The 12,350-nt window shown below is 37.8% G+C and overlaps 2 protein-coding genes across 2 annotated transcripts in view; one reads left to right on the top strand and one right to left on the bottom strand.

Annotated features, from left to right (window-relative positions):
- The window catches only part of BRD9 (bromodomain containing 9), a 26,893-nt gene extending 26,643 nt beyond the window's left edge, over positions 1-250 (bottom strand). Inside the window, exon 1 of the mRNA XM_009895012.1 lies at positions 104-250. Within this exon, the coding sequence (XP_009893314.1) occupies positions 104-250 (147 nt within the window). The remainder of the gene's footprint in view (positions 1-103) is intronic.
- A 177-nt stretch (positions 251-427) lies between these two features.
- Positions 428-12,350, top strand: part of TRIP13 (thyroid hormone receptor interactor 13) — a 12,963-nt gene continuing 1,040 nt past the window's right edge. The window contains exons 1-11 of the mRNA XM_009894954.1: positions 428-519; positions 2,120-2,285; positions 2,592-2,721; positions 4,008-4,063; positions 5,809-5,899; positions 7,393-7,465; positions 8,431-8,494; positions 8,746-8,832; positions 9,650-9,756; positions 10,849-11,002; positions 11,183-11,295. Of these exons, the coding sequence (XP_009893256.1) occupies positions 428-519; positions 2,120-2,285; positions 2,592-2,721; positions 4,008-4,063; positions 5,809-5,899; positions 7,393-7,465; positions 8,431-8,494; positions 8,746-8,832; positions 9,650-9,756; positions 10,849-11,002; positions 11,183-11,295 (1,133 nt within the window). The remainder of the gene's footprint in view (positions 520-2,119; positions 2,286-2,591; positions 2,722-4,007; positions 4,064-5,808; positions 5,900-7,392; positions 7,466-8,430; positions 8,495-8,745; positions 8,833-9,649; positions 9,757-10,848; positions 11,003-11,182; positions 11,296-12,350) is intronic.

Genomic DNA, 12,350 nt, shown 5'->3' with positions numbered 1-12,350 from the left:
CCGCGCCCTCGCAGCAGGCAGAGTGGTGGGGGGGGAAAGGGGGGGGGGGGTGGCAAGCAGAGGAGTTCTCCGGTCCTTCTGCTCCCCGGGTGGACCTGCGTACCCCGATCGCAGCGCGCCGGTCTTGGGGCCGCGTCTGGCGTGAGGTGATTTCCTGTCCCCGCCGTGGAGGCCCCGCGGGGGGGAGGAGCGGGCCGCCGCCTGGGCGCGCGACCGCGCTCGCGACGTATCCCCTGGCTGCCGTCGCCATCTCCCGAGGAAGGGAGGGAGGGAAGCGCCGGTCCCCGCGATGGGTGGGGGGGCCCTTGGATGGTGCACGGCGTCTGCCCTGCAAAGAGGACTGGTTGTGCCGTTGCCGTGTAACGGCCGCTGAAAGCTTACTTCTCCTTGGTGTCACTTCCCCCCCCCACCTCCAGGAGCGAGAAGGATGGACGAAGCTGCTGGGGATTTGAAGCAAGCGCTCCCAAACGTGTGTGACAACGTTCAAATACACGTGGAAGTTCATCAGAAATCAAGCAGGTCTCTCTGATCAGAACTTTACTTGCTGCGACTTGCGTCTGCTGCCTCTTGGCTTTGTGCTGTGCACCTACAAGGGTGCGCAGCGCTCTGCTTTGCCTTCTCTGTACTCTCCCATGAGTTTCCACACGGTGCCTCTTCCTAAGGTTTAACAAACCCGTTTCTCTCAGCTTCTCCATGTGTGTCATGTGATACAGCCTCATAATCAAGTTGGTGGCCGTATTGTGCACTTGCTCCAGGAGATCGTTGTCTCCTGTACAGCAGAGCCCAAAACTGCGCACAGTGCTCCAGTTGTAGTCTCACAAACAGTGAGTAGACGGAAAGAATCACTTTCCCCAATATTTGCACTCTTGCTAGCACAGCCTAAAATAAGATTTGCCTTATTGGTAGCAGGGGCACACTGCTGACTTGTTACCGCCTTGTCTACCAGTACTCCCAGGTCCTTTTCTGCAAAGCTGCTTTTCATCCAGTTGGCCTCTGGTCTGTACTGTTGTCTGGGCAACAGATGGAGAAACAGGATTTCACTTTTACTTTTGTTGAACTTCAAGAGGTCCCTCTGAATGGCAGCCCTGCCCTCCAGTATACAGACAGCTCTCCCTGCTTCAGTGTTACCCATAAACTTGCTGCAGTTGCTTTCCATCCCGCTGTCCAGGGTGTAAATGAAGATGTAACAGAAGACGAATGTTAAAAAAAAAAAAAAAAAAAAGTCCCAATATTGACAGCACCACCCTATCTTTCTCCACCTGACTTACTGGCAGCTCTACTTAGTCTTTGTACTAGTAATCATAACCCTTTGAACTGGACAGCCCAGCCACTTTGTTGTCCATTTCTCCAGTCCTTATCCTACCAGTTTGGCTATCTAGAAACTATGGCAGAGTGTGTCCAAGGGTGCTAAAGTCAAGGTGTAAAATATCCACTGCTCTCTTTTTGTCCAACGTAAAAGATAAGGAACTGGGAATGCATCACTGAAATGGCAAAATTAAGTTAAAGCCTTTCTGAAATCTTAAAATTGTATTCCTTTTTCTGTAGTAGTTTTTGTCTCCTACTGGAATTCTTACAGCATGTCCCCATCCTGAGCTATCGGCTGTCCTCAAGCGTGAAAGCATAGTAGAGCTTCCAAGTTAAGTGTACCCAATTCAGTCTGGTACCTTGGCTATGATTTCTTTTCTGTTTTACCTAGTGAAACACAGTCAGATTGTATAACTGATTTCCATTCTGGAAATCTAACTGTGTCATTCCGTGTCTCTTGCTATGACTGCAAACAGAGCAAATAGTATTCTTTGGCTTGTGTCTTTTAAGGCACAAATTAAAAACAATTATCAGACTTGTTGCTTTTGCAAACAAACTGAATTTGATATGTTTTTTTTTCTGCAGAATGTTAGTGGGGGTTAAGTGGGTTTCGAGTTTTTTTTGTATGGCTTGGGTTTTAGTGTGTGGTTTGGTTTGGGGCTTGGGGTTTTTTTGTTGTTGTTTTTTGGGTCTTTTTGTGAGATGGAAGCTGTTTTCCATGTAGGCTTAGTGTATGAAATAAAGCACTCTGATATTAGTTAATACTTCCTTATAAATGCCAAAGCCATAAATAGTGCTGTTTCTTTCTTGTTAGTGCGGCCAAGAAAGAAGATATCAGGATGAGTGTCTTAAAGCTGTTGAACAGACATAACGTCGTGTTTGGTGATTACAAGTGGACAGAGTTTGATGATGGTTTCCTGAACAGCAATGTGCAGTCCGTGTCGATCGTGGATACGGAGCTGAAACTGAAAGACAGACAGGTATTTACAGTCAAGAATGTACAGCTCTGTTCATATGCATATGAACTAGTTGTAGGTAGACTAGTAATAGCCTAAGGACATAAGCAAGACAAGATCTTTAAGACGATTTAGCTTCTTTTATTAGGCTGAATGGTATAACCAGGAAAACATTGATAAGTTTTTGGGCCTACACCTCTTAGTAAGGTCTGAGACGGAAGCAGTAGGCTTCAAAGCTGAATGCCGGCTGAGAACGGTAACTTTCTTATGTTATAATTAGATTTGAACGAGACATACGATGTATTAAAAGTCTTTTTATGACCATTCTAGCCTATTGACTTGAGCAAAAGCAGTCTTTCTCTTCATATTTTTCATCTGAATGAAGAAGGACCAAGCTCTGAAAACCTGGAAGAAGAGAATGAGGATATCATTGCAGCTAACCACTGGGTGCTACCAGCAGGTACCCATTTGATATTTCTGGAAGATCTAGAGCAATTAAAATGAAAGAAAACCTTGAAAAGGCTAAAAGCATTTATTGGGTTACCTGTTAAAGCTATTATTTGTATGTGTTGTTTAACTTTGTCCTTTGCTGATGGAACCAATATATTTCGACTTTCTTCTTTATGGTTTTGACTGAACCACTATGGGTGATTCCACAACACGTCATTTATTTCTGCGATACTTGTGGATGGGTGGAAGTAACTGGTCTTGTGGAATAAAATGTATAGTCATAATGAGAAGCATGCAAATTTTTAACCCTACAAGCTGCATTCCAAGTGTTTATTTGGAGACCCACAAGAAACTCGTCAGTTTAAACATTCATTTTCCAGAGCCCACTGTTGGCTTCCAGTGCCCAAGATAGTGCTGCTTTTATATTTGGAACAAACTAAAGAGATTTAAAGTCCTCAGAGCGTCTTCTGCAGAGAAGAATAAGGCTTTGCTCTGCAACAGAGTGTGGCCTGCCTGTTACTGTGTTGTGCTTGGGGAAGTTGGATTCTGCACCTGGAAGGAGAAGTACAGGTGTGAGCTTAAGCTCAAAGAGACAGTGATTCTGAGATGTTTCTCCCTCTTTCCATGTTGTGAAAAGCCTGACTATCCATTGCATTTCTCTTCAGGAATAATTCAATCTGATACTTTGACATTATTCCCATATTATTTTGGTTTATAATTGTTCAGTGTTTTTTGGTTTTCTTTGCTGAAAGCTGGAAACTAACTGCTAGAAATGTTTGATACCCAAATCACAGCTTGAATTTTTTATGCATTATTCAGCTTTTTTTAATCCTCTACATGCTGATGTTAAAAAAAAAAAAATAAACAAAAAAACCCAAAAAAAAACCCCACCACAAAACACTGAAACATAAAATTGGGCTTAGAACCCTCCTCCCACACCGACTTTTCATAGTTTTTTTATCTTGGGGAAATGTAGGTCCATCCCCTACAGAAATGGAAAAGAATTGTATTTTTCCTTTCATGTTAAGAAATTAAGAAGATTAATTTCTTGCCACAAGTATTTGAGGAAACAGAAGTTGTGAAGCTGCTGAATTTGTCTGTTAGAAAGTAGTGATTGCATTTTGAGAAAAATAACTCATATGTTTTTTTCATGTATTTTAACTGCTCTCGTAAATTTGTTCTTAATTCTTAATTTTAGTTGAGAATAATTTGAAAACTGCTTTGTGCTGCAATAGTAGATTTCAAGTTCCCAGATTAATTTATCCTTAACAGGTATATAATATATTGATTTTGCAGCTGAATTCCATGGCCTTTGGGAAAGTCTTATATATGACACTGAAGTAAAATCACACGTAAGTTGAAAATTAATAACAACTGAAATTACTCTGGGAGAAGTAAGAGTTGAAATGTAGCCTGTTTGAACTTTGCTGCATCCCATGGAGTAGTTATTTGGAAATCACCAGCTCAAGAAAGAATTCTGATGCCGGCTTATTAAACTTCTATATTTTGAAAGGTAGCATAGTCTTAGCCATTTTGCAAAGTTTTATATTCTTGTTAAAATCTCTATATAATTTTTCATAGTTACATACTTCTCTGATGCACACTTAAAAGAAGGCAGAGCTGATGTTTTGAGATTAAACATCGTATCTCAGACGTATATCAATATGTACTGCTGTGAAGTCAGCTTTGCAAAAAATCTCGGTTTCCTTGTGAAATGGGGTTCAGTGATGCTCATGCCACAAATTATAAAGAATTTCTTTATATGCATTGGCTTATTTTACAGAAATCATAAGTTTAACAGCTGGAGGTGTTTTTTTTTAGTAGTAACTTAAAACTTCTCAGAAGATTTTCACTTTTGCTTTAGACACATTCATCAGCCTCTAGGAAGAAAACAATTAATGTTCTGTAGAATAGAGTAGAAATTCACTTTTTTAAAATACTGCACCTTGTTTTAACACTCATTAATTGCATGTTTTTCTAGAAGTGGAGGAGAAAATTGGTGGAAAAAAATAACTTCAAAGAGGCTTAGAAAAAAACATGCAGCATTCTTTGAAATCAATTCTCTATTTCTCCACTGTGAAGGTCCCAAAAGATCTGTTGTGTCTTTGGTGTCATTTTTTAATGATAAGGACACATTGGTGTCTTGCTATTGCTAAAAGAGAAGTGTGTTGCTATCAGCTGTACTTGCAGTGCTTCCCTTCTACTGGCACTCGTTACCTTGCAGTAAACTAACTGAGGAAACTAAATCACTTCAACTTGTTATGTGATGGGCTAATTTCCACCTAATTTTGTCCCGTGAATTGGTCTGCTGTGACCATAGCTAACAGTTATGTAACAGAAGTGGTGGGTGCAGGCTAGGCGGAAGGGAATGGGAGTTTAACTGTGTGTTTCTGGCAGCAGCTAGACAATTCATTGGTGTAGCGGTAACGTCAGCCAGCACTGTTACTGTTCACACAAATGGACGTTGAATGATTTGACTAGAGTGCGTTGCCAGTTGAACGCTGGTTAAGACAGTCAGAAGAAACAAGAGAGCTCCATGGGTTCATTTTCTAGTTTAAAGATTCTGTGCATTCATCAAAGGTTGCAGTGATAACTTATGCTTATAGAGCTTATAGAGCTGTAATACTGTAATCTGAAATTTAGTAATTGTGATGGAGTAAAAACCACAAGTGATTCAATTCAGTTGCTCTTATGACACCACTCATTGAGTGTTTATCGTGCTTGTTAAAAAAAAATAAATGTTTCTACCTGAAGTTTTTGGACACAAATAACTAATTCATTAGCTTGTTTATAATACCATGGATACAGTATTCTCACTTAAGTCTTTATAACCATCTATAGTAAAGCAAAACATTCCAATGATTGTACTTCTTCATTTATAAGGTAAACATCAATTAACATATCAATGTTTGTCTAATTTATGGAACTGCTTTCCAAATCATCTGTGAAATGACAAGACTATTTAATTAGACTTATGGATGTACTAAATAACAGCAAGTTGATCACTGCTGACTGCATGTGTATGTTGGTAGAAAGAAGTGGTATTGTATTTGCTGATAGGTCTCTAATTTGTGTGTCTCTTTTTCTCTTCAATTAGTTACTTGATTATGTCACGACAACACTACTATTTTCTGACAAAAATGTTGACAGCAACCTGATATCGTGGAACAGAGTTGTTTTGCTGCATGGTAAAATTTATCTGTCTTAAACCAAGTAGATTAATTGGCCATCTCTTCGTATTTTCCTTCTGGGAAAACTTGCATTGCACTTCTGTGTATTGAAATCAGATGATCCAAAAGCAGCAGAGAAGTATTGTCTCTATAATGCAAGTTTAAGATGAAATGTAATGTCAGAATCAAATCAATGTTCACAGGTACTATGTTTTGCAGGAATTTAAATTCTAAAATTTATAATGTGGTGGCAATAGTTGTTTTTCAAATTTGTATAAAGTGCAAAAATAATGCAGGTATAGAGGAAATTAGTAGCCATGTTTTAGTTACAGTTCAATTGCAGTATAAAAAAAAAATTGTTAGTTATGGCTCTATAAAAACTTTAGAGGAAAGTGGGAAATCAGTCTGTGTGTTGTATTCTTAACACTGTGTGTTCCATTGCCAAGTGTGAAAGCAGTACTCTCTCTAATTTAGTTACTACTATTTCAGTGAAGCCGTAATCTTAAGTTGGTCCTAGTTTACTGTGGAGGTTATACCATCAACAAGATTAATATCAGATGAATCTATTTTCTTGCAATATGCAGCTTGCTATTGATTAATTACAATTTTGTCAATGCTGGTATTCAAAAATAAAAGGTCATAGTTTGTTATGAGTGTTGATTATACTTAAGTTATAACTGTCTGTTTAGAAGCTGCAGGATATTTTTGTCTGGAAAACTATTTCAGACTGTTAACAATAAATCTATGGTAGATATATTTAATTTTAGGAATGAGCTCATTATTGTGGTCACAAAGAAGTTAATACTGGGAAATCTATGACTTTTGTAGCGCAAAATACATTTATGCTATAATGGCAGTACTGCCTTTGGATGGAAGCACTGTCATCTGGTTGATATTATCAGTTTATTTAGCACCCACACATCAACTTCCATACATTCATACTCTGTTTAACTATGCTTGTACTTTTCTGTTTGGAGAAAGTCTGTGAGGCTCTTCCATAGGGTGTCAAGACAGATCCAAAAGGTTTGGATTGATCCAAAGGTTTGGACAGATCCAAAAGTTTGCCCCAAGGTAGAGATTTCTGGACAAGTGGACAGCTGATCAAACTAGGCATGATGTGTTTCTGTTTTGCATGTTAGAAGAGTATGTTTTAGGAAGATGTAAGTTTAAGCACAGCACTGATTTTTGAGAATGCTAGTAAGCATAAGCCCTGCTGTGGTGATACAGTTCGCTTCTGTGGCTGTTGAGTATTTTAACTTTATGGTGTCTGCATACAAACTATTACACTAACTATACTAATAATTGAAAATTACATAAATTCAAAGCTCAGCTCTAGGACTGTAGTGGAGTAAGCAACCTTCTTAAAATACCCTGGTGTTCACAATCATTGTCTGCTGTGGTTTTCTTCTACAATTAGTGCTGTAATGAAATACAGTAGTTAAAAAGGTGTTACATGTCATTAACAATCTGATGCAGATTTTGTGTAATGTATGGATTTGATTTCAAACCAGGTCCTCCTGGAACTGGTAAAACCTCTCTCTGTAAAGCATTGGCTCAGAAGCTGACAATTCGGCTGTCGTACAGGTGATCACCTTTGGAAATTTTTCACTTCAGTTTACTATTGTTAGTTGTTCTTTTTCAGTAGCCCGAAGATATTTAATATTTGATTTCAAGTAACTGGTGCCAAGTGCCAATGTTCATAATTTTTTTTATAGTGCACCTGGCTAGCAATAAAATTGATCCAATAGGCTGGTTAGGATGTTTTAATGCTTTTTAAAATGTGCAATTATTTGTGCCCAGGTACGTAAAACAAATTCCAGTGGTGATACAGTAATTTGTTTGTGCTCTCGTTGTGCATCAATGAATATTAAAGGACAAAGAGCCTGGTGTTTGTATCTTCATGTTCAAGAAAGCGTGTTTTTAATAGGTAGTGATTTTGTAACCAATTTATTTTGTACTTGGATTGTCTGAATGCCACAGTCTGCAGAGGTCAATCTGTATATCAGACAAGTAATAAGTGTTAGCCTTCAACTTCATACCAACAAATTTATATTAAAAAATCTTATATAAAATACTAGATGTAACTTAAATAATGTGTAATTATTGGAGTGATCTGACTTTAGCCCCAGCTGAATTTATGATAAACATGGGCAATATAAAGTGTGGTTGAGATATTTTGTCCTAAGGAGACATGCAGAACCAAGTAAATAAGCTTCATGCTTATATATGTGTTCTTGCTATAATGGACAAAATCTTACACGAACAGAAAAAAGAGGCCATTAGCATGGTAACTGTTACTTAAACTATATTAAATAGCACCTGTTCTAATGATGGAATTCTGTTAGCAATTTAATATAAAGAATTATAGTGAGACATGTTTCTGGAAATGACAGTTAAACTAAAAACAGGTATTATGTTTTTAAAAGTAATTTAAAGTACTAATTCACAGAATTCCAGGGTTGAAATGGAGCGAATGAGACTTACAGAAATTAATGATATCACTGACTTCTATTTACAATAGAGTTTTTCTTTTTCCCTCCCTACTTTAGGTATAGATATGGACAGTTAATTGAGATAAACAGCCATAGCCTTTTCTCTAAATGGTTTTCTGAGGTATGTATTGCTGTAGCTAATTAAGTACACTGTGTTTTAGAAATTACACTGTTTCTGTCGAGCTTGTTTTGTAAAATAACTGTGTGCATCAAAGATTACTTAGAATAATTACTATGTTTGAAAACACTGAAGTAGAAGCTGTATTAGAAAGTTATTTTAAAAAACAGGTGTTTCTGTCTTTAAATATGGTAAGGCTTGGAAAGTTATGTGATAAGGAAATACTTAAACATATGCATATGGTCTCTTTCTAGAGTGGCAAGCTTGTAACCAAGATGTTCCAGAAGATTCAAGAGTTAATTGATGACAAAGATGCTCTTGTTTTTGTCCTGATTGATGAGGTATGATTCTAGTGTTGATATACATAAAATTTAGTAGAAAGTAAATTGGTGGGAGGGAACTGTGATAATGTTTATTTGTAAAGAACAGTAAAAGCATGTTTATGCTTTTTTGCAAGTTAACTTTGTGCAGAAGAGTGAATTTTAATCTTGACTACTGCAGTCTTGAGAGATCTGGGAAGAACACGGTATGATTTAGTAGGCAAATTCCAGATGAAAATGAAGCGAAACCTTTCTTGGTGGAACTTCCCTTACTGCTGTGTGTTTACAAATGGAGTATTGTTTTAAACTTAGAAGTAGCCTAGATGTGTATTAATTGTACTCTTACATACATTGTAAAGCTCTAAAAAACATTATTATGGTTCAATTCATTGTCTAGATTCTCTTCAGACTTGCATACATAAGCAACTTAGTAAGTATGTACCTTATTAGCTTTGTTATGTTGGAGTGCCTATGGGGAAGCTCATTCTAAGTTCAATGTATTCATTATTCTGGTGTGTGTTTTTCTCCCGCCACGGAAATTTAATTAAAATGAAATCCAGCCTCGGTTCTGCTGTCTGAACCGGAATTTCACTCACTACATTTTGCTTCCTTGATATTCCTTTGCTTCTCCCTGCAAATTCCTACTTAACAAAAGATAATGAAGATGAAGCTTTAGATACCAGACAGAAGAATCTGAAGGTGTACCGTCTGAAATATTTGCTTGCTGCCAGCACTCCAAATGTGCAACCTGTTATGGTTGGGGTTTTTTTTTGGTGTTCAGTGATATTTTTTGTTGTGTTTTTTTGGTTGGTTGGTTCATTGGTTTGGTGTTTTGTAGGTAGAAAGCCTCACGGCAGCCCGCAGTGCCTTCAAGGCGGGCACAGAGCCTTCAGATGCTATTCGTGTGGTGAATGCTGTACTGACACAAATAGATCAGATTAAAAGGTAAATTTTAAATTTAAATTAATTTAAATTTTAATATTTAAAAAATATTATTGCAATAGCAAAAGGTAATTGACAATTTCAGGATTCCTGCTAAATCTTAATTCCTAGTAAACCAAGTGGGTTAGTGAACTATTCTCTGTTAATGGTGCTAATTGTGAAAAGAAATGGGAGTAATCCAACAATATTTTGCCTGCAACTGAGTGAACAATCAAATCTACAGATGGTATACTTCCTTTTAAGCTAGGGAGAGATGCAGGACAGATGGTCATCGTACCTGCTTTGAAGAGACAAGAATAAGATCAATGAAGAATTCATTCATTATTTACTGCTTCTGGATGCCAATCTAAAGCAGACTTGCACAGCACGTGGCTTAGAAACGATCATTAATGATGCTTGGTCTGCTTCACGTGCTGGATTTAGTGCAACGTACTATCTCTTGTTTTATTCCTGCCACTTCCCTCCCCTTCTTGGGCATACTTGGCTCTGTTCACAGAAAGAAAAGTGCCTTAGCATTTGGCCCTATCTTGTGGCTAATTAAAACTAAGTGGCTTATTCATGTGTAAAAGTCCACAGGCTTCATCTAAAAATAGCTTTGGTTGAGAATGTTCTTTCAGTGTTTCTTAGAGCAAGGAGATGTTACTTCTCTCACTCTAATGTCATCCGCCATTAGAATGTGTCACATTCCCAGTTAAACTATATACTTTCTACTGAATTGAAATGGAAAACATGTAGGTTAAAGGTTCAGATTTGCAAGTTGTCTTTTCATAATCTTTTTTTTTTTTTTTAATTTGTGTGGCAGAAACTATGCCAGTAGGCTTTAGGTAGTTACTGTATATCACTTCTACAGTAGGGTTGGAGAAACTATGGACACTTGCAGAACAGCTGAAAGAAAGAGACTGTGCATTGAATAGACTGGTGATAACTGGCCAAGAACTTCAGATCATTCAATGCAATTGCTGGCTGACAAGAGGGATGTGTCTGCTTATTGTATGAGTATTGGCTTGAGTCATAAGGAGGAGTGTATCAATTTGCCAATCACAAAAGGAGATAATTCTTGTACATGTGACCTAAAAATCTGCTTTTATCTTGAAGGTATCCCAATGTAGTTATCCTGACTACTTCAAATATTACGGAGAAAATTGACATGGCCTTTGTAGACAGGGCTGACATAAAGCAATACATTGGACCTCCATCCACTGCAGCAATATTTAGAATATATCTTTCTTGCTTGGAAGAGCTGATGAAGGTAATGTTTTGAAATCAAGACTGTAAAATGTTGTATTTTAATAAATTTAACATTTTAATCATACTTTCTAAATAAAAAAAATACACTGATTTCATTCTTTCTATTGCCGCTGTTATTGTAGAGTTTAATTTTTAATGTCTTTGAGTTTTTCATGCAACAGTGTATAACTCTTCTTTCTAGTGTCAAATAATATATCCTCGACAGCAGCTCCTGACACTCAGAGAGCTAGAGATGATAGGCTTCATAGAAAATAATGTGTCAAGGTTAAGCCTTGTACTAAAAGAAATCTCAAGGTAAGATTGTGAAATGCTACTTTTCATTTATTTATTTATTTATGTGGAGAGTTGTGGAACGATTAGATGTAATTTAATTTCGTAACAGCTAGAGTTCTGAAACATCTCAATTGTTTCCTGTTAAGGTCAGCACACAACCTTTCAGGGTTCAAAAACTGGAAGTGATCAGGATTGACAACATTTCTTACTCTCAGATCTGGCTTGGCCTAGTACTGCTTTTGGTTTCTGCCCTGCCCTTTGAAGTCCTCTTGACAAATTTCTGGCTGAATTAGTGAGATGTCTTAGGTTTCGGTGGATATTGTGAGTTGTAAATGCAGTTTAGCGGAAATGGCATTGGACTTAGTTCCTGCTAAGAAAGTGTCTTGGAATGCCTTGCAATCTACTAAGTCAGTTTTAGCATTGAGATATGAGTGGACAGAAGCAAAAGGGAAAGGAGAGAAGTGTAGATGGAGAGTGTTATGTTTTGCTCAGTATGTTAGTAGAGCAAAGAGTCTTTCACGGCAATATAACAATTCTTGAATCAATAAAAATTATATTCACCATATCAAGCAATATTTTTTTCCAAAGTGCTCATCCCTATGGAACAAAATAAAATAATATTCATAAGGTCAGCAAAGTGTGTTTTCCTTCTGTTCCTGAAGTATGCAATCTTAACCAGTTGAGGAGTGGGCTAAAAGCAAGTAAGTTTTTCCAGGCAAAGAGGTTTTAGTGCAGTGTACTATCTCATGGCTTCTACATACACAGAGTGGTGCTTGGAGGAGATGGAAACTTAGGTAGGTAGGTGAGGTGAAGGAAGCTGTAAATGGTGGGAAGAAGATAAGCAGTTGCTGTGAGGTCCAGCCTTCAAAACAAAAAAGTCCTTCCGAGTGTGGATGGAGGGTTATGTCTGTACCATACCCGTTCAGTGTAGACACTTGCCCAAATTCGTGAGATATGGCAAAGTGACGTGAAGGGCATGATGTAAGCTTTGGCAGGCAAATGGGACTCTGCTATTTCTGTATTCTTGCTTGCTTTTCTGTACTGTATAGCTTCAAATAGGCTGAGGTTGTCTGTTC

Source organism: Charadrius vociferus, unplaced genomic scaffold (genome assembly GCF_000708025.1).
Source record: "Charadrius vociferus isolate BGI_N301 unplaced genomic scaffold, ASM70802v2 scaffold51, whole genome shotgun sequence".
Taxonomy (NCBI): domain Eukaryota; kingdom Metazoa; phylum Chordata; class Aves; order Charadriiformes; family Charadriidae; genus Charadrius; species Charadrius vociferus.
This window is presented reverse-complemented; position numbering and strand designations above follow the sequence as displayed.